Here is a 22,162-nt window from a genome sequence, read left to right as displayed (position 1 = left end):
ATATATTTTGTTTTAATCGAAATCAATTGTTTGTTTATTATTTATCGATGAATGCTACCATGAGAAAAAAAAAGGTTAATGCGCAGGAGAAATTAACAGTGATAAGGATTGTTTTGTTAATACATTTAAAAATAGCTGGGAAAGTCAATCAGTCCTTTTATTTTGTTTTATATGAAAAACGCTCTTTTTTTTTCATTACATTATTTAAATCTCATTTGCATATTCTGAGTTTTGGGAATTTTGAATCATTAAATCAAGTGTGTGCATGAATGAGGCCAAATGTAACATAATCGATTTCTTTGCATCGATCTTCTCTTCTGCGAAAAAAAGTGACAAGTTTCTTTGCCCTTTTTCACGCTAGTCAGCGAAATAATCTTACGTCCTGAGATGGAAACATGCCGAATAATTTGAATCTTCTCTCCTTTATTCACAGAAGAGAAAATCTATAGAAAGAAATCTATCGTGCTACATTTTATGTGACACAAAAACTATAAACTGTTGGAAAAACGTTTACTTGGTATTATTCATGCGTAAGTTTTTCAGAACTTTTGTGAAATATATTTTTAACTAACATACGGTCAGAAACTATCTAATTCAGCTGTGAGCTTATTGCCAGCATCAAACTGCAAAAGCTTTGTGTGTAGTATTTTAAGTGTGCATCTTGAAAATGGTTTCCTGCGAGAAAAAAAAAATACAAAAGGAATCACTGTAATGTTTCTGAAGGATCTCAAAAAGAGTTATTCTGGTGTAAGTTTTAATGGTTGAATTTTGAATTTCCTCTTTGGAGGAATACATTTATAATATCTTGGATAAATACCTCCATATTGTTGTAAATTCCATCAATCCAGAATATTCCGTGGAATTGAAGCAATTGAAGAAATATGTTTGGCGATTCAATCAATGAACGAATTCTTAGAAGAATTTCTGGTTGACCTACCGATGAATAATTTTTCAATATTCTCAAGAACAATGATTCATTACCAGGAGAGTTCCGATTATATTGAAATATGGTTAAAAATAAAACCATTTAGGTACAGCTGTTACTTGACAAGCATGCTTTGAAAACATAATTCTAGACTCCAGAGGAATAATTATTACATGTGGAGGATTTTTTTGAAGAGGGTGTGAAGGAACTCCTCCACAATAACCTATCCCAAAAATTTTATCTTTACTTAGTTCACTGAATAAAGTAATCCCAAGGGGGTGGACACTCTACACAATGTATCGAGTAATCCTGATAATAGAAAAATTTGAAGTGGAAGACATTTGTCCATGCAATTGGAAGAAATTGAAAAAAAAAAAATCACCTGGTATTTTTGCTCCAGATGCGTGAAACTGGTGCATTTTCACCAGCTGTCAGTCGTCCCAACTCATGGTTCGGATTCGCTAGTTGGAAGGCAGTCATGTTCCAACCATCTAATCTCCACTGTATTTTGAACTTTTATAAAATTGTCCCGTTTTTTGAACTTCATTTATCCCATTTTTTCCTTTTATGTTATAGTTAGCTAGCCTAACCATGCATCTTTGGTTGGTAAATATTAGTCTGGAACGTCAAATAGCCTAGTATTTGCGCACTTGGGAAAGCGTGTATATATTTAGTAGAATCATGGAGAAATTACTACAGAATCTGTAAAATAAACTGCGGAGGAATCTTTGTACTCATGAACGTATGAATTTTACTTTCAAAAATTTAAATTACTACGAGAATCCCGAGACATTTTTCTAGGATAAATTTTAATCTAGTCCTCAGAGACATATTTCGAAAAAATATTTTAAAACTCAGAATAATATTGTACGGTTTAATCTAAGAACCCAACCATTAGAACCAACAATCTTCTTTGAATTTAATCAATCCATCCGGTTTCATTTTATATTTTTAGGCAACAAAATTTTGAGCCGAGTGTGAAATATTGATGCTTGATTTTCATTTTAACGGTGGAGACGAACCAGCCTCCGGCTGAAAGTCTCGATAATAAAGATAATAATAATTTCATTTTAACGAATTACAATTATTGTTTCAAAAATATCATTTTATTGAATAAACAAATTTGATTTATTATTGCCGCCATTTTGTATTAAAGAGGTAAAGAGTAAAGTTTGCTGCGAAAATTATAGTTCGCTGAACATTGATACCGAAGTGCCCTTGCGATATTTGGTAGCTGCTGATTTGTATATACCCCCGCTAATTTGAACGGTACCTCATGCAAACCATCGGGGTTCATTTTTATTTGACCATCTAGTCACCCTAGAAACGTGTTTCTGGTTACCTCTTTCACTGTTTTGTTTTGATTCTGCGTTCCGTTCCACAGCGTTCTATCTCACTTCACTCCGTTCCATGAGCTAAATGACGTTTGAACCATTTTTAATCAGAACGATGTGCAAATTAGCGGGGTACAGATTTAAAAGTGTTCAGATTAAATGTGGTCAAACCAACGGGGGAACCCGGTATTTGTATATATTTGTATCTATAGATAAACTTCTTCAAAAAGTTTCAATATTTCCGATGTAATTTAAAATAATGCATTTAGTCGTTATTGTAATGAAAAAAGCTGACGCAAATGATTTAAGTAGATTTAATCTACTGATACAAGCTCATTAAGATGATATCAAAAATTTATCGATCAGATTTAGTGTCTTCTCCCCGGTCAAAGTCATATTGTGTCCGCATCTCGCTGCATCACGGTACCCGATCGACAACGTTTCTTTTGGACCACCCTGTGCCCAGCGAGGTTTATTTATTTACATCTTGAACACACCAACACTAATACAATTTCAAAGAATCGCGGCAGGCGGCTGTCATTTTTCATTCGCACTTCTCAGAGCAGCATGTTTTGGTCAACAGAGTGAATCGTGTGGAAGATTTTTCGTAAATTATTAGGGAAATTTCAGAAATTTAAATGTCTAACGAGGAAAAAGTGTAGTTCAGAATGAAGAACCTACCAGTGCTCACCAATCTCCGGCCTCAATTCAGCAAAATCCCTCCGAAACAAAATGAGGTAAGCGATTTGAACGTAGGATGCTGATTTAACCTCTAACCGGTCACGTTTTGCGTGTTGCAGATTCTGGCCAATCTCGGAACGCCTCACGTCGATTCCTTCAACTACATGTTGGAGGAGGGCATTGAGGATGTGATTCGTCGACTCGAACCGGTGGAGTTTGAGTTGCCGAATAAAAATCGGGTCCGCCTTCGGATCAGCGATTGCTCAATAGCAAAGCCTTCGGTTCCCCTGAATCAGTTGAATGCCAAGGAGAAGCGGATTTTCCCTTCGGAGTGCCGGCAGAAAAATGAAACCTACGCGGGGATGTGCACGATAGTGATCGACTGGGACGTGAATGGGCAACCGAAACCACCCATAACGAAAGACATCGGCCAGTTGCCGATCATGCTGAGGTCCAAGGCCTGTAATTTGGGCGGATTGTCCCCGCAGGAACTGGTCGAACGGATGGAACACGAAGACGAGTGGGGCGGACATTTCATCGTGAGGGGTTTGGAGAAGCTGATAAGAATGATTATCATGACGCGAAGAAACTATCCCATCGCCCTGAACCGGAACTCCTGGAAGGATCGTGGAAAGGAATTCAGCAGTACCGGAGTTATGATTCGGTGCGTGAAGACGGATCAGACTTCGACGAACAATGTGCTCCATTATCTGGTGAATGGAACGGCCAAGTTGATGTTCTCTATTCGGAAGTCACTAACGTTTGTTCCGATTGTGATGCTGATGAAAGCGTTGTCCCATTACACGGATAATGAAATTTACAAACGACTGATTGCCGGATTTGAAGATGATCAATACTACAAACAGTAAGTTTTTGAATGATAGTTTTTAATGATGGACTTTATGGGACAGGTTTGGGCCGAAGGTCCTCCGATTAGTATGAAATGTTTACCATAGGTAGATATCATGGATACCTACAGACTAAAGCGGTTTTCTTTTCAGAGACTCGGTGTATATTTTAACGCAAGTCTCGAAAAAGCTTTAATTTTATTGAATGGTCTGTAAAGTCTCTTTTAAACCAAAATGGCATGTTTTAATAGGTTTTAATCATTGTTTAATAGACATTTTTTTCATTTTAATCCTTATTCAAGAATTCAAAAGTTTATTAATAAATACGTAAACCTTGTAGTCAATCATAGAGAGAATTCTCGAGCACAGTTCAGAGGTTCATATAAGACTATTCTATAGTTTTTTTTTTAATTTTTCTTTCAGGAGTTCCTTCAGGGATTCAAAGATTTTTTTAGAATTCTCCAGATTTTTTTCAGTAATACCCTCAAACACTCTGCCTCATGTTTGGCCGTAACGGGAGTCCGCGATGCAATTGATTGCTTGTCTTTTTTTTCCAATTGTTGGATACAAGTAAGGAATCTTTTACCTAGCTTGTTATGCCAGAAAAAATTATCACCGAGTCATATTTTTAATATATCAAATATTTGTAAAATGATAAACAATTGTTTTTATTTTTCAATAACTTCCTTTCTGATAAGAGATTATAAACCAAGTATCAAAACTCGACAAGCACTTTTCTTATTCTATAGAGTTTAAGCTTGGAAATGGAAGTAAAATTGTTCCTGGTGACACCGATAGGAAATTTTTGGCATAGTTGACTCCTAAGAAGCCAACTAGTCTCTTGAAATATACGTAGAAGCTTTCAGAGGTAACACTTGATGAATGCCAAAAAATATCTTTGTAATGATAATAAATCTTCGAGCTGTTTAGTAGATAATCGTGTACTAGACTCGACACTGAAGACGGCCTTACAGTTGAGGTCGAAATAGGCGTATCTGTCAAAGGATACAAACTCTAGTGGAATTAAATGGTATAGTACTAAATTCGGTTTTTTCATCTACTTATCTTTGTAATATTTTCTGACGAGATTCTCGAATACTCCTGGTGAAATCCTTGATGGATACCTTGAGGAAATATATTTTTTACTCTTGGGAGTATCCTTATCGAATTGCTGGCGGAATTTTTTGTTGGACTCCAAATAGGGGGACGTATCACTTAAAATATGGCCACTTAATTGAGATTTTGATACCCACTTGGTTCATATTTTGCAGCAATATGTTCTCTATATACGTGTATTTTCTGTAGAGCTTCATTCAATTTGATCGAGAAAATCCTTCAATGCCGGAGTTAATTATGATTTATGAAAGTGCGGAAGTGTTTCTTAACCCGGCTGACACTGCTTGATTTAATTGAATTTTGTCAGGTTCCTTACTGAAAGTACCTTCGGATTATTGGGAAGATACTTGGTAGACTTGAATACCTACCTTTTCAACAATATGAGGACGGTTCAGATAACTTGTTTAAGTTAAGTCACAATTTGTAACCTTTTTTATGAAAACTCCGCTAGGTGTCATTCAAAACTTTTGTTTCCGCAAAAACAAAATTCCCACAAAAAAAAATCCCAGAAAATTTCAAATTTCTTCAAAAGTTTGATTGATTTGAATTTTGAAATGGGTCGAAAAAGTCCCAAGGCCCTTAGTAAAGGCCTCCATCAAAAACCCGTTCTATTAGAGGTTTAGATTATGTGTTTCCATGATTATCTTTTCACATTTTATTGTTTGGAAGAAACACAAAAGATGTGTGGAAATTTTTAACAAAAAATTTAACAACTTAAAAAATTGGAAAATGTAAGATTTTTAGCAATTTTTTTCTCAAAATATGAAAAATGTTACTTGGTCCACTCTGGCTTAACGCCGACCTAATATTCCTTAAATTATTACAGAATTATACCAAAGCTTCTCCAGATAGTACTCCAAAAATTTCATCTTAAATTGGTCGGTGTTCAGACTGGACCACGTATTTTTTTAAAGGCTCACCCAGACCTGAGCGACTTTTTACGGCGACAGCGACAAACAATCGCCGCGATTTCGCTGATGTTTTGCTTCACGCACTGTTTGATGAGCACGTCTAAGCCGCAGCGACGCGATTTCGCAGCGATTCGCGTCGTGGCAGTCAAGATGGTTCCATAGAAGAGTACTTGCAGCGACACAACAACGAAATCGCGACGTTTTTCTGTCACTGTCGCCGTAAAAAGTCGCGTAGATTTGGGGGAGCCTCAATAATAAATCTACACCAAAATAGCATAGGAACAAATGGAGTCCTTAACGTATCTATCGAGCGCCAAACTATCATCTGGTCCGGTCTGTCTGAACACCGACCAAAGAGCATTCGAACTAGCGTTGGGCAAATTTGTCTTTTACATCGATCGTTACTGAATCGATTCGAATTTGAGCAGCCGAATCGATTCACCGATTTAATCGAATCCTTTGAATCGATTTTTTTGAATCGATTCAAATTGAATTTGAATTGAAATTCATGAGATTTGGAATAAGGTCAAATACATTTGCATTCGATTTCGAGAATTTGGTGATTATCATTATTATTACCATAAATTCTTACAAAATTTCTATGCGATATCAGCACATCAGTTTGTTTTGTAACTACAAGATTTTGAAGAAAATCCCTCCCCTTGGTTATGCGAACTTGCCGCGATGGGAGGGCACAATCCATTAGCCCATATGATGGAAACCAATGGCGTAACATGTAGTGGTGGTATCACATTTTGGCATTTTTTGCTTAAAGCCGCGTCATAATTTATATGGCATAGACGCAATAATATCTCGGATGTGATCCAACGGACATCTGCGTCATTGATAGAATTGATGCCTATTTCAAATAATTAATCTATTCGAAGTGGACATCAATACTACTGGTAACGATCAGTTTGCCTTTTGCTAACCTGAATGATCCGTAGCCACTCTTACTATTAGCTAGCTAGACACATCGTTATCATATTCGACGTAGGGAATATTACTCTGAGGAAAATTACTAGTAGATTCACTGAGTAGAAATAAGTGGCGACAATCTTATTTTAATATGGTTTTTACATTGCTATAACAAGAAATACCTCTTTTGTAACAACGGTATAAATAATCTGATTCCAGCTTCATTTTCGCAAAATTTACAAGTAGAAAGTAGGCGTTGTGAAGCATTGCATTTGCCACCGAAAAGTGAATCTTGTAGGAGACTGTAATAGAAGCCTAAGGTAACTTTACTCTTAAATATTCACTATAAAATTACTATGGAAAGTAAGACACTGAGATCGATCATTAGGGTACACTTGGTAGTTTCGAGAATTTGTTGAACAGACAAGGAAAGTGATTTTTTTCTTCAAGGATATATGAACGTAAAGACCTGAAATTAACTAGAACTACTACTAAACAGCCAATTTTGTTAAGACTTTACGCCAATTGACATTTAAGACTCTAATCTTACGTAAAAGACAGGAGATAATCAGAATAGCACTTAAATGACAAATTATTCAAAACCATTTCGACTAGACAGTATTAGTAATGACACTACTACACTACTAATAAAAAAATAGTGTTCATGTGGGCACCATAGCGTAGTCCGTCTGAGTATTGGTCCTGGTAGAAGGGAAACTTGGCAAAAGCCAGGCCTTGACAAGTAAAGCTATCAGGCAGCACCAACTGAAAAGGATGCAGAGCTATTTGGGCACTTCCACAGTGCACTTTGGCATGGGTGGTTTTTACTCGGCTGAATTATCCGAATCTTTGAAATAAGAAGCACTACAATGCGACGCACATTGTGTCCAAATGTTAGCTCAGTAGTCGTCAAAAACAACTCCGCTACCGAAGTGAAACAAAAGTACCAAGAATAGGATCCGGCTCCCTACCACAAATAAAAAAGATTATATTCTATGAAATACACGTTGCTTATTAAGATCTTTGTTTCAGAAATTCGCTTTCCATGAAAGCAAAGACAAAATTTTAACCTTAACTCTAATTGATTCTTCAATCTTCACTATTCTTTTTTCCAATTTCGCCAAACCTGAGATGCAAATATATACTTTCTACATACAGTCATCCATGTTGGTTGCACTACTTGAGAAATGCGGTGTAAATTATATGCTATACTTAATCTATACTACATATGTCGCTCATATAACTTGGACCAAAACGTATTGTTGTATGATTATAATGTTGTAGTTGCATCCTAAATGTGTAGCATGTGAAATGCATTGAATGAATTTTGAAATGAATGTGTCGATCAAAACAAAAAAAGTAAAGTAATTTACTGCCCATACTCGCAATAGAGTGATTCCAAGCAACAGCACCAAAATTTGGTAAATTTTTTAATTCATTTTTTTCTATTGAGCTGAAACTTTGCACAGTTTTCCAGTTCCATCTAAATCGTCATTTTCCGATATCAAATCTTCAAGTTGAGTCACGACTAACTTTTCAAAAGGGTGTATGTGAAAATGGTTCAAAAATATTCAAAAAGCTGCACAGCAAAAACGGTTCGTTCGATTGTTAGACAACTAAAGAAACAAAGTTAGACAACTAAATAAAGATTCCAAAAAAAATACACACAGTAAAAAAAAATTTTTTTGCATTGAAAAACATAATTTTTGACACAAAAACTAAAATATCTCAAAACCCTATCGGAATACCAACGTAATGTTTTGAGGGAAAACGGTCCATTATATTAGCTATCTACCATAAAAATTTGGTGATGGTAAACCAATAAACAAAAAAGTTATGACATTTCAAACATGTCACAATTTTCACATTTAGTAGAAAAAAAAATTTTTTTTTCGGTGTAAATTATTACGGGAACCGCAGTTTGTTGCTGATTTTATTGTTAAGGACCTTGCGTGAATTAAACAAGTCGTTTTCATGTATTCATTAGTAGTATGTATATTATATGTATATGTATAAATATTATATGTATATGTATATATGTATATAAATTAAAATGAATTAACAGATTACACGAAAATATTTTTTTTTTTTACCAGGATATTTTTTTTAGAGTATGATCGATGAGTTTCTAAATGTTATATATAAACTTTAAAAGTTTTGGATTTGGGTATGCGTTATGAGATCATGAAAACATTTTATTAATACTTATTTATTTATTTATTGTTATTCAATTTTTTTACAATATCGAACACTTTTGCATCATTATCAGTACAGTTCGAGTATAGTTTTGCTTTAATTTTATTTTCTGACAATGGAATGAAATGTGGTACCGACCGAACCGACGCACTGTCCTCTCCAAAAGTCGTACACAGAATGAGCGCACTCAGCTTGATAGTTCGTCCACGCGAAGCTTTCAACCAAATTTTCGTTACTCCGTTATATGCGAAGCTTTACGGCCTTTTCGGACCGTGTTGCCAAACAAGCATTAACGTTATTCATTTTGCTTATTTAATTTGTATTATTATGGTCTATTAAATTTGTGTATTTAATTACATATTTATTATTTTATTTATACTGTTTCTTATTCATTACTACATGAAACAGTGAAATTTTTGGGTTCCTTGGATCGTTTTCGCGTTATTATATTGCTCGCTGAGCTCTGATGCCGTTAATTCGTACTCTTCAGTAGTAGTAAAACAAAATGATAATTTTGTTAAATCTTCTTCTTTTCTGCGATTCGCCCAATCAAATAGTTCTTTTGCAGTTTTAATTGGATGCTCACGTTCTTTGGCTAAACTTGCTCTTGTGGCCATGCGCTTTATGGTTCCTCCAATAGCATCACAAGGACCTTTGCCATGTGACGTAGCAAAGAAATGCCATTCTGCATCAATTCCGTACTTTGATTTAAATTGACATAGGCTCGAAAAATTCTTACGGTTTTTGTACTGCGATGCTGCTCCATCAGACATGAAATATATCTTTCTGATTTCTTTATCCTTATCAACGCGTAAAAAGTTAATCATTTTGGCAATGAACAAATTTACAGATACTGAGTCGTGTCTTAAATCTTCGGAAATTACAATAAAACTAAAATGTTCAATTTGCGTACTTTCATTGAAATAAATAACGAATGGATGAATTGTAGCTTGTTGTACGTTCCAGTGTTGGGACTGCACTTCATCTTGCAATACAAAGCTATAGTTTTCAGAAAAATCACAAATGACTAAAAATTCACCATCTTGTAATGTATTTTTCGTATTTTTTAAAAAGCGGGATTGCTCTGTTTTAATAAAGTCGTGAGGAATTAAACTTTCTAATTTACAATAGTTTCTAGGTCACACCTATCCGTGGTCACCCATTGCTCAAATGATAACTGATCAATATAATTTTCTTCAAACTCAGCGAATAAAGTATTTTCCAATGATGAAGAATCTGGACAATCCGAACAAGATCGTAGATAGCAATTTGATGTTGTATTTTCACACAAAAGACTACCAGTTAACATTTTAATATCCTTTGATAAATTGATTCTTTTCAAACTATGTAAGATTAGGTTAATATTTTCGTGTGTTGTGCACACACAAACATTATGTGTTCCTGAATTGGATAGAAGCTTGCATTGCCTTAGACGAAGGCTTGCAAATGAGGAAAAACCTACCTTAATATTTTCGTTAATTTCCTTGAAGCGTGTATACGCTTCTTTCAAAGTAGTCATCATTAATCGTTTTTGGATAGCTTGACGCTTTCCATCTTTTTTTACAGATACATAATCTTTTTGGCCAGGCATAGCTCTACTTACTTCATCGTCTTCAAAATATTGAATTATTTTTTTCTTTTGTCTCATCTGTTAATGAAGTACTCGACCTAGCATTTTTGGTTGCAAGACAGTTATTTTTGAATTGTTTTGCCTTTTTTGCTGTATTTCTATTGGTTTTGAACTCATCAATGGCGTCTTGAATAGACCACGAGCTTGGCAGCATCGACAAAATCAATAATTTTTCTTTCCTTGTAGATTCGAGAACCTTTCCTTCATATTCATAATTACCTCATCGTAGTCTGTATTTTCCACATCCTCAGGTCCTAATTTGAAGAGGTTTCTTCGTACAGCTTCGTTGATTTCACGGTATTTTTTCTCGGGATAATTGACGTAACCCATCTTCGTCCATTTAATCGGAGTCACTTTTATTAAAGCTATCCCTTCGTTGAAGCGTTCGATGTTGACCTTCTGGATGCACTCATCTTCTGATTGATTTGTTGAAACAGATGTCGCTGATGGTACCGTGGCAAGACTATCTGCACTTGGTACTTCTGGTAACTCCTCAGTTGTTGTCGGTGCATCTAGTAATTCCTCAGTTGTTGTTGTTTTCGAACTTCCTGCAACCTGATCCACCGATGATGTACAGATTGCCCGTTTGTCAACGTTTAAACGGCAGGACGTACAAATGCGTAAATTTGTATTCAATGTAGACATTGGAGCATAACCAGCCGCTTTCAGTTTATCTATGGTGCTTTCGGTGAGATTTCTCAGCTCTTTCGAACACTTTTTTTCTGCAAACGGCCTGCAACAGTTGAGAAAGCGACTACTCATGTTGCTCGTTAGATTTTAATAAACAAAATCACTTTTAAGTTTTTACTGACTAGTTTGGTGTCGTTTGCTTGACTGAAGAAAAATTTTACAATTAAATCTTTTATAACCATAGTGGTAGTATATTTTTAGCTTTTTCGTGAGTATGCTCATGGTATGTACCTATCATGTTTTTGATGTTGTTGAAGTTACTCGCTTTCTCCCAAATATGATTAACAAAGTCTATTCTCTACCAAGGCGGGTCTATACCCAGGTGTAATCAGATTTTAACTTTGTGGAGAAAACCAGCGCCGAGAAAACCGACCTGCTTTACGTATACTAGATCACCTGGGTATAGACCCGCCTTGTTCTCTACGAGGTAAACTTTTTGCAGGTAAACTAGTCGTATACCTGTATAGAAAACTTTTTTTGTAGCTTTTGTCTTCAATATTAGATTTCTTATAGGTTTCTTTTATCAAAAGGTTTCAACACTATTGAGAGAATTTTTCTTCAGTTACGTACAATAAAAAATATGACACTATCAAGACTTTAGATCACAACACTGGATCGCGTCTAACTTTCTAATAGATGCTATAATAGTTATGAATAATTAAATAAAATATCATGAAAACAACTTGTTAACCTCATGTGGTACCCTTAACAAAAAATTCAGCAACAAACTGCGGTCCTAAAAAAAATTAACAATGAAAAAAAAAAATTCACTAAGTGTCAAATTTGTGAAATATTTGAAATGTCATAACTTTTTTGTTTATTGGCTTACCATCACCATATTTTTATGGTAGATAGCTAATATAATGGACCGTCTTCCCTCAAAAAATTACGTTGGTATTCCGATAGGGTTTTGAGATATTTGAGTTTTTGTGACAAAAATGATGTTTTTTAATGCAAAAAAAAATTTTTTTTTTACTGTGTGTATTTTTTTTGGAATCTTTATTTAGTTGTCTAACTTTGTTTCTTTAGTTGTCTAACAATCGAACGAACCGTTTTTGCTGTGCAGCTTTTTGAATATTTTTGAACCATTTTCACATACACCCTTTTGAAAAGTTAGTCGTGACTCAACTTGAAGATTTGATATCGGAAAATGACGATTTAGATGGAACTGGAAAACTGTGCAAAGTTTCAGATATTTTTGAAATGGTCGATCAGAATCGACTTGCATGCCTCCGTGGAATCCCTCAATACAGTCCCATCAGGAAAATCATCATGTCGAGAAAAACGCAACTGAACATTATTGCAAAAGTTTTCGTAATGCCGGTGCTGGCAACAGAAAATTCTAGTGGCATTACTCAACACATTATCATTAGAGTACAAGAAAATGAACAACTACTAAATTTTGTGAATGCGTTTTTTTTATATACAAATCCAAGATAGTTGTCAATAAGACTCGTTTTCCGAGTACTTTCCACATCAAATTCAAATATACCCGCATACTAGTCCCATTACTTGGGACTCGCTTACTTTACTATCGCGCACTTTGACAAGTTTACTATGGATTCCAAGGCACTATTCCTTTTGCTAGTATAGTTCTTTCATATTTTATTGGTAATACTTTTTATACAATATCAAACAATAACGAATATGAACAATATGAAACAATAGTGGGGATAACGACAGCCCTCAAGACTTTCCTGGGTTTGATGGAAGCGATGCGGCTGGCCATGCAGGAAAAGTATTTTGGATTCACCTGCAGCAGTTCTGGTTAGCCTGATTTCGACAAAGCTGTTGGACATTTCTTAGTAATTCATAATGTTGTACCTTCTTAATTCTCAGCATTAGATATTGCTAAACGCACTGCTTGACCAGTCGACGATACCAGCTAATTCCCATGTTGGCCCAGAAAGCCTCCCCTCCATGTCGTTAGAAAGATGAATCCAGCGGAGATTTCGTTGAAAGGTAATCGATCAGAAGACGGAAGTTATGACAGCTATAGGTTTGACTTGAGAGAAGCTATTAATCTTATTTTTAATTTAGACTCTTATAAGGATTAGATATGTTTCTATCACTCATCGCACCAGAAGCATTCTATAAAAAATGAAAAACAGCTTTTGTTATGAAGTGGAGATGGTTTAAAACACTGTAATTTGTAGTGTTTGTTTTTCTTACGGGATGAAAACTACGATGCAAGATTACAGAAATCATAAAATGAATAGGTTTACTTGAATTTCGTCGTAATCTACTAGGGGGACTGTTATGCGGGTACTTTCAATATGGGACGCACATGATTTGGTATTTTTTCGCATTTTGTCCATACAAAGATATAGTTTTAAGTATGATACCATGAAGTACACTAATAAAAAACATAATTCACAAAAAAAAACTCAAAAGTGATGAAAATTCAAATGGGACTGTTTTGCGAGCATGGGTGGCAGTTCATTTTTATATAATTTTTCTAATAAATAAGTTCATCTAGAAATTCTAAGTAGAAGGAAAACCGAATTTAGTACTATACCATTCAATTCCACTAGAGTTTGTATCCTTTGACAGATACACGTATTTCGACCTCCAGTGTATGGCCGTCTTCAGTGTCGTGTACTAGACTCGATTATGAATTCTATCTTGAGTAATTTCAAACATTTTTTTTTTTTTCATAAATTCATGAAGCAATCTGACGTTGATTGTCGTGAATTGAAATACCAGGATATATCACAGATTTTCGTGAACAAATTTATGAAGATCAAACATACCGTGATGCTACCATATTTCGCGCACGCTCCTAATTTCACTCACTGCCATTTTATCCATATTTGTTGTTACATATTGGACTACACAATTGAATGTTCTGTAACCAAGACTGAAGAAGAATTATTCAAAATAATAGCCATCAAAAATGACTTTCGCAAAACATGTTCAAAATGTCAGTGAGCGAAATTAGAAGCGCGCGCGAAATATGGGTGCTTTACGGTAGATGATTTTATAGTAAGTTTCAATTTGGCACACAAAAATTCTGTGGCTGTTAAAGTTGAATGATAAGATACTTTTCACAAAAAAAATGGTTCATTAGCTGCAAGGATCTTCACGAACTGTGTAATGGATACTATCGTGTGGTGGTAAAGGCTAGGAGTATTTCCGAATAATAACAACATTTGTTTTTGGCGTGTGTGCTTTAGAATCCCAAGCAGGGCGAGTGTAGACAGTTTTTTTTTGACGGTCGATTAAACGTGCAGAGAGGTTTCAAATATAGAATCCCATTAACATTCTCCAATATCCCGTAACAACTCATTTCATTTCATTTATTTAGTTAACATCTACACAGATAACACTGAATCAACAATTTCACGCCACAATACTCGGTTCGTGGCCGCATCTCTCCATCCTCGGTTCTGCCCCACGCTCGCCAAATGGATACGCACTTGATCCGCCCACCAAGCTCGCTGCGATCCACGCCTTCTTGTACCAACCGGATCCGAAGCGAATACCATCTTTGCAGGGTTGCTGTCCGGCATTCTTGCAACATGCCCTGCCCATCGTATCCTTCCAGCTTTGGCCACCTTCTGGATACTGGGTTCGCCGTAGAGTTGATCGAGCTCGTGGTTCATCCTTCGCCGCTGCACACCGCCGAAGATCGTCCTAAGCACCCGACGTTCGAAGACTCCAAGTGCTTGCAGGTCCTCCTCGAGCATCGTCCACGTTTCATGCCCGTAGAGGACTACCGGCCTTATGAGCGTTTTGTACATGGTACATTTGGTGCGGGCGTGAATCTTTTTTGACCGCAGCTTCTTCTGGAGGCCATAATAGGCCCGACTTCCACTGATGATGCGCCTCCGTATTTCACGGCTAACGTTATTGTCAGCCGTCAGCAAGGATCCAAGGTAGACGAACTCGTCGACCACCTCGAACGTATCCCCGTCTATCGTAACACTGCTACCTAGGCGAGCCCTGTCGCGCTCGGCCCCACCAGCTAGCATGTACTTTGTCTTGGCCGCATTCACCACCAGTCCAACTTTTGCTGCCTCGCGTTTCAGGCGGGTGTACAGGTCTGCCACCTTTTCAAATGTTCGGCCGACGATGTCCATATCATCCGCGAAGCAAACAAATTGACTGGATCTCGTAAAAATCGTACCCCGGCTGTTAAGCCCGGCTCTCCGCATAACACCTTCTAGCGCAATATTGAACAACAGGCACGGAAGTCCATCACTTTGTCGTAGTCCCCGGTGGGATCCAAACGAACTGGAGTGTTCGCCTGAAACCTTCACACAATTTTGCACACCTTCCATCGTCGCTCTTATCAGTCTCGTGAGCTTCCCGGGAAAGCTGTTCTCGTCCATGATTTTCCATAGCTCTACGCGGTCGATACTGTCGTATGCCGCCTTGAAATCGATGAAAAGGTGATGCGTTGGGACCTGGTATTCACGACATTTTTGGAGGATTTCCCTTACAGTAAAGATCTGGTCTGTTGTCGATCGGCCGTCAACGAAGCCGGCTTGATAACTTCCCACGAACTCGTTTACTACGGGTGACAGACGACGGAAGATGATCTGGGATAATACTTTGTAGGCCGCATTTAGAATGGTCGCCTATCTTGTAGATGGGGCAGATTACCCCTTCCTTCCACTCCTCCGGTAGCTGTTCTGTTTCCCAGATTGTGCCTATCAGCCGGTGCAGACAAATGGCCAGCCTTTCCGGACCCATCTTTATGAGTTCAGCTCCGATACCATCCTTACCAGCAGCTTTATTGTTCTTGAGCTGGTAAATGGCATCCTTAACCTCCCTCAAGGTGGGGGCTGGTTGGTTTCCATCTTCCGCAGTACTGACGAAGGCATTTCCTCCGTTGTCCGTCCTTCATTGCCTGTGCTCTCAGCACCATTCAGGTGCTCGTCGAAGTGCTGCTTCCACCTTTCGATCACCTCACGCTCGTCCGTCAGAATGCTCCCATCCTTATCCCTGCACATTTCGGCTCGCGGCACGAAGCCGTTGCGGGATGCGTTGAGCTTCTGATAGAACCTACGCGTTTCCTGAGACCGGCACAGCACTCCGTCTCCTCCATGCGGCGTTTTTTCTCCCGAAAGAGGCGGGTCTGCTGTTGCCGTTTCCGTTTATAGCGTTCCACGTTCTGCCGGGTCCCTTGCTGCAGCATGACCGCCCGCGCTGCATTCTTCTCCTTCAAAACCTCATGGCACTCCTCGTCGAACCAATCGTTCCGTCGACTCCGTCCCACGTACCCGACGTTGCTCTCAGCTGCATCGTTGATGGCTGCTTTTACTGTTCTCCAGCAGTCCTCAAGAGGGGTTTCGTCCAGCTCACCCTCTTCCGGTAATGCAGCCTCGAGTTGCTGCGCGTATGCCGCTTAGCGTTGGGCAAATTTGTCCAGAACATCAATATTATTGAATCGATTCACATTTGGACTGCCGAATCGATTCATCGATTTAATCGAATCGTTTGTATCGATGTTTTTAAATCGATTCGAATCGAATGCAAATTGAAATTTATAAAGTTTGAAATTAGATCAAATTCATTTGTATTAAATTTGAACGTCTTTCAATCAAATTAGTTTTGAAGATTAATCGAAAAGATTTACTACTTCAAGGCTAGTTCAAAATTTGGTTTCTTCTCTAACAACTCATTCAGAAATATTTATCGATTGCAACAAAATTAATCGAATCAAAAAATCGAATGAATATAATCGATTCACCCAATTTGAGGTGCTCCAAACATCGATTCAAAAAATCGATTAATCGGAATGAAAACATCGATTTTCGGAACATCGATTCAAAATTGCCCAACGCTAATGCCGCTGCGACATCCGGTTGCTCAAGCCGCTCTAGGTCATACCGGGGCGGCCGTCGGTACCGTACGTTGTTAACGACGGAGAGTTTTGGGCGCAGTTTGACCATCACCAGATAGTGGTCAGAGTCGATGTTAGCGCCACGATAGGTCCTGACGTCGATAATGTCGGAGAAGTGCCATCCATCAATCAGAACGTGGTCGATTTGCGATTCTGTCTGCTGTGGTGATCTCCAGGTGTATCGGTACGGAAGGCTGTGCTGGAAGTAGGTGCTACGAATGGCCATATTCTTGGAGGCGGCAAAATCAATAAGTCGTAGGCCGTTTTCGTTCGTCAGCCGGTGGGCGCTGAACTTTCCAATCGTCGGTCTGAATTCCTCCTCCTGGCCAACCTGAGCGTTTAGATCTCCTATGATGATTTTGACGTCGTGGCTTGGGCAACTGTCGTACTCGCGTTCAAGCTGCGCGTAAAAAGCGTCTTTATCATCATCAGTGCTTCCGGAGTGAGGGCTGTGCACGTTGATTATGCTGAAGTTGAAGAACCGGCCTTTGATCCTCAACTTGCACATTCTCTCATTGATCGGCCACCACCCGATCACGCGCCTCTGCATATCACCCATCACTATAAAAGCTGTTCCCAGCTCATGTGTATTGCCGCAGCTCTGGTAGATGGTATGGTTACCTCTAAACGTTCGCACCATTGATCCCTTCCAACACACTTCCTGCAGCGCTACGATGCCGAATCCACGGTCCTTCAGCACGTCGGCGAGTATGCGTGTGCTCCCGATGAAGTTGAGAGATTTACAGTTCCACGTACCGAGCTTCCAATCGCTAGTCCCTTTACGTCGCTGTGATCTTCTTCGATTGTCCCGGTTCGTATTCTCTCGTTGATTATTCGTTGCTTGATTTTTTTACGGCTGGCTTGCAGGGCCTGACACCAACCCCCTAGATTTCCGGAGGACCATTCCCCCTAAATGTTCGGAGGACCATAGTGCGCAGTTTAGCTTAGAGTCCTTCTCTGGCACTCGGACGATGATCAGCCGCCCCTGACATAGGGAACAGACGCTGTTGTGAGCCGCTCCTAACATGGAGTACAGACGCTCAAGGTTTGCAGAAGCAAAAGCAAAAGCAAACCCCCCCTTCCCTGTCAGCATACGACCAAAGTTCCCACCGGGAACTTTCCCGTAACATCTATGAGAGCTTGTACGGTTCTCTGCATCTTTCTTAAGGAGGCAACCCTCATACAACGCTCTATGACTGTACCACCTACGAATTTGTGCGAATTGGTTAAAACTAACAACAAATTTTGAATTGGTCATGATACTGTTAGGTTAAAATCTATAAATAGGTCAATAGAAATAGAAGTATTTCTGTTATTGATTAGAGTTTTGGCAGTTTGGCAGAGACCTCAATTTTTTCGATGACTTGACTTACTGAAAACACTGATGTATTACTGCCTTCGAAGTTTACTTTTGATCCATACTACATCCTATAAAAAATCATACACGTTGTTGGAAAACCTTCGTCCCAAATTAATCAATAATAAAAAAAAAATGATGATTTAACAAATTTTATAATTTTAGCTGCATACAAAATATGCTCCGCGAACTGCACGAAGAAGGAATTCACAACCAAGTAGAATGCAAGAATTACATCGGAAACGTTTTCCGCCAAAAGCTGTACAATTTACCCTCATGGTACACGAACGAGGAAACGGCGGACTATTTGCTCAAAAGTTGCGTACTCATCCATTTGGACGACGATCTGGACAAGTTCAATCTGTTGGTGTTCATGATGCAGAAGCTTTTCACCGCTGCCCAAGGCCGTTGCAAGCCAGAAGGGGCCGATAGCGTCATGATGCAGGAATTGCTTCTCGGAGGCCATCTGTATCAGAAATTGCTGCGGGAACACATGATTTCGTTCCTCACGGGCGTGAAATACAACATTCTGAAACTATGTAGCGATGATGATGCACACTTGACCCAGAACGAAATGCTGATGGCTTGCAAGAATACTGCGAATTTTGATCGGTCCTTTTCCAACTTCTTAGCGACCGGAAATATGCCCAAGGCCAGCGAAATGGGATTGATGCAGGATTCGGGTCTGGTGATCGTGGCCGAGAACATCAACCGTATGCGTTATATGTCGCACTTCCGCGCCGTCCATCGTGGTTCCTTCTTCGTGACGATGCGAACTACCGAAGCTAGACAGCTGCTTCCGGATGCCTGGGGTTTCATCTGCCCTGTCCATACGCCTGACGGAACGCCTTGTGGTTTGCTGAATCATATGACTTCCGATTGTATGGTGTCTAAAAGTGCCGATCGGAAAAAGATATCCAACATTGAAGCCTGTTTGATCCGATTTGGAATGACGCCTATCAACAGTATAGCTTTCGACACCTTCAATGTCGGAGACAGCTATTCCGTTATGTTGGAAGGTAGAATTATCGGACATATTCCAAAAAACATCGCAGGTGTAGCAGTTCATAAGTTACGTTTGCTCAAGATCGAAGGACAAGAAATCCCGGAAGCTACGGAAATCGCATTGGTTCCCTCCAAAGAGGGAGGTCAGTATCCAGGACTGTACATTTTCGTCGGAGTAGCTCGTATGATGCGTCCCGTGATGAATTTATATGCCAGAAAAATCGAGCTAATAGGCACTTTCGAACAAGTGTACATGGACATCTGCATTACTCCCGAAGAGTCCTATCCAAACGTGACGACGCATATGGAACTGTCTAAGACATCCTTCCTAAGCAATTTGGCCAAACTGATTCCCATGCCGGACTGCAATCAATCGCCCCGAAACATGTACCAGTGCCAGATGGGTAAGCAGACTATGGGCACGCCTTGCCACAACTGGCAGCAGCAGTGTGTTTCGAAGTTCTATCGGCTGCAAACTCCGGGAACGCCGCTGTTCCGACCGGTCCATCACGACAACATCGATTTGGACAACTACGCCATGGGGACGAACGCCATCGTAGCTGTGGTTTCGTATACCGGTAAGTGAAAACTTTTCAGGATTGGTAAGGGGTCACTTTTTTATGCAGGTCACTATAAACGGGGCTGCCCAACATACGATCCGCGGACTGCTTCCGGCTCGAGACTTCATTTCTTGCGGCCTGTGAAGAGTTTGAAGACTCTCCTCATAACTGGTCCCCTAACCATTTCAACTTCAAGTTAAGCTGGTGATTTTTTTCAAATCTTCAAAATTCACTTGTTTCAACAATTGTTCGAAAAAAAAATGTTTCGAATATTGAAAATACTCGCAGCACGCTCCTTTGAAATTGTAGCATCGTTTTGTCCATAAGTCTAGCTTAATTAAATAGATAAAAACAAGTTGTTCATTAATTTAATACATTTTCAACATTTTTTTTTGTCATTACTGTCGTAAGATTATTCCTAATTGTTAGTAATGAAACTCAAAACTGTATTCCTATTGTTAGCAATGAACAATCCCTGCACTGAGTGACGTGCATATTTTAAATCTCTTCTTTATTCTATCGCAGGTTACGACATGGAAGACGCCATGATCATCAACAAGTCGGCATTCGAGCGTGGATTTGCTCATGGGAACATCTACAAAAACGAATTCATCGAGCTGAAAGGGGACAGTTTCTTCGCCCGAGATCCGCGCAATGAAAACCTTCGACCTTTCCTGGATAACGATGGCCTGCCGTTCAAAAGTGCTAAGCTTTCGTTGAAAACTCCCCTCTACTGCTACTTCGACACCAATGACCACAGTTATCACATAGTAAAGTTCCATGGCCACGAAGATGCCATTGTGGACAACGTCAAGCTCTGTGGTTCCACTTCGTCCAGTGCGCCGAAACGGGCCGTCATCACCTTCCGGATAGTGAGAAATCCCAACGTCGGGGACAAGTTTGCTTCCAGAGCTGGGCAAAAGGGTATCTGTTCCCAGAAGTGGCCTGCCGTGGATCTGCCCTTCACCGAGTCGGGTATGATTCCGGATATTATCTTCAACCCACATGGTTTCCCATCGCGAATGACAATTGCTATGATGATCGAAACGATGGCCGGCAAAACCGGTGCCTGTCACGGTCTGGTGCACGATGCCACTCCGTTCCGATTCACCGAAAACAACACTGGAATTGATTACTTTGGGCGACTACTGGAAGCAAGCGGGTACAATTACCACGGCACAGAGCGAATGTACAGCGGAGTGGATGGCAGAGAAATGAAAGCGGACATATTCTTCGGAATTGTCCACTACCAACGTCTTCGGCACATGGTGTCGGATAAGTGGCAAGTTCGATCGACGGGTCCCCTAGATCAGCTGACGCATCAACCAAACAAGGGACGATCCCGTGGAGGAGGAGTTCGATTTGGAGAAATGGAACGCGACGCTCTGATAGCACACGGAGCATCTTTCCTACTGCAGGATCGATTGTTCCACGGATCGGACAAGATTACAACCTTGGTGTGCAGGAGCTGCGGGACATTGCTTGGGCCCATCAGCAGCATCACCAAAAGAGTGGCTACAAACTCATCGGAGACGCATCGAACGCCTGCCACGTGTCGTCTCTGTCGTAGCGATAAAGAAATTGGGTACGTTGAAATACCGTACATTTTCAAGTTCTTGGTGTCGCAACTGACGGCGATGAACATCAACGTGAAACTGGACCTGGAGATGCCTTTATTGTAGAAAACTAATTACAGATTATTTTTATTTTCGTTCATAACGTTTCAATAAACAAAGTTTACTGTAAATAATAATAGTTTACTATTTTCTTATATTTGAATGAATGAAAAGTGCCTTCGTAAATGGCTTAATCCTAATCCATGTGGTTTAGAAATTGAGGTGATTTCAACAGAGGTTTCTTCTGGAACAGTTTCAGGAGCTCTTCCAGAAATATTTTAGAAATTTCTGCATCAATTCTCCCAGAGATTTGTCCAGAAGCTCCTCCATCCATTCCCCATAGGATAATGAGAGGATTTTCTAGGTGTTGTGTATGATAATTAACACCAAGAAACGCTAAAATTATGTTATTTACTTAGGTAGGGAACGGGGATGGGGCTGCCCCAATGTTGACCAGACTCATTTCCCCGAAATTCGAATTGTGAAGCCATGAACTGTTATAAATGTGCGTTGTATTCCTGAGA

The 22,162-nt window shown here is 39.3% G+C and overlaps 1 protein-coding gene across 1 annotated transcript; it reads left to right on the top strand.

The window, feature by feature from the left end:
* The first annotated feature begins 2,799 nt into the window (after window positions 1-2,799).
* On the top strand, window positions 2,800-21,775 carry LOC23687430 (DNA-directed RNA polymerase I subunit RPA2). Its single transcript, XM_011494946.2, has 4 exons — window positions 2,800-2,996; window positions 3,060-3,805; window positions 18,623-20,040; window positions 20,548-21,775. The coding sequence occupies exons 1-4, from the start codon at window positions 2,928-2,930 to the stop codon at window positions 21,702-21,704; spliced, it is 3,390 nt and encodes a 1,129-aa protein (XP_011493248.1). The 5' UTR covers window positions 2,800-2,927; the 3' UTR covers window positions 21,705-21,775.
* Window positions 21,776-22,162: the final 387 nt, after the last annotated feature.

Source organism: Aedes aegypti, chromosome 2 (genome assembly GCF_002204515.2).
Source record: "Aedes aegypti strain LVP_AGWG chromosome 2, AaegL5.0 Primary Assembly, whole genome shotgun sequence".
Classification (NCBI taxonomy): Eukaryota; Metazoa; Arthropoda; class Insecta; order Diptera; family Culicidae; genus Aedes; species Aedes aegypti.
Note: the sequence above shows the minus strand (reverse complement) of the source record. Positions and strands in the feature narration are given on the sequence as shown.

What these genes read in the sequence shown, in the direction of transcription:
- LOC23687430 (XM_011494946.2), top strand. Translation starts at nt 2,928, where the DNA reads ATGAAGAACCTACCAGTGCTCACCAATCTCCGGCCTCAATTCAGCAAA. An exon ending in GATGATCAATACTACAAACA is followed by an intron (nt 3,806 to 18,622) that starts GTAAGTTTTTGA and finishes TTATAATTTTAG; the next exon opens with CTGCATACAAAATATGCTCC. An exon ending in AGCTGTGGTTTCGTATACCG is followed by an intron (nt 20,041 to 20,547) that starts GTAAGTGAAAAC and finishes ATTCTATCGCAG; the next exon opens with GTTACGACATGGAAGACGCC.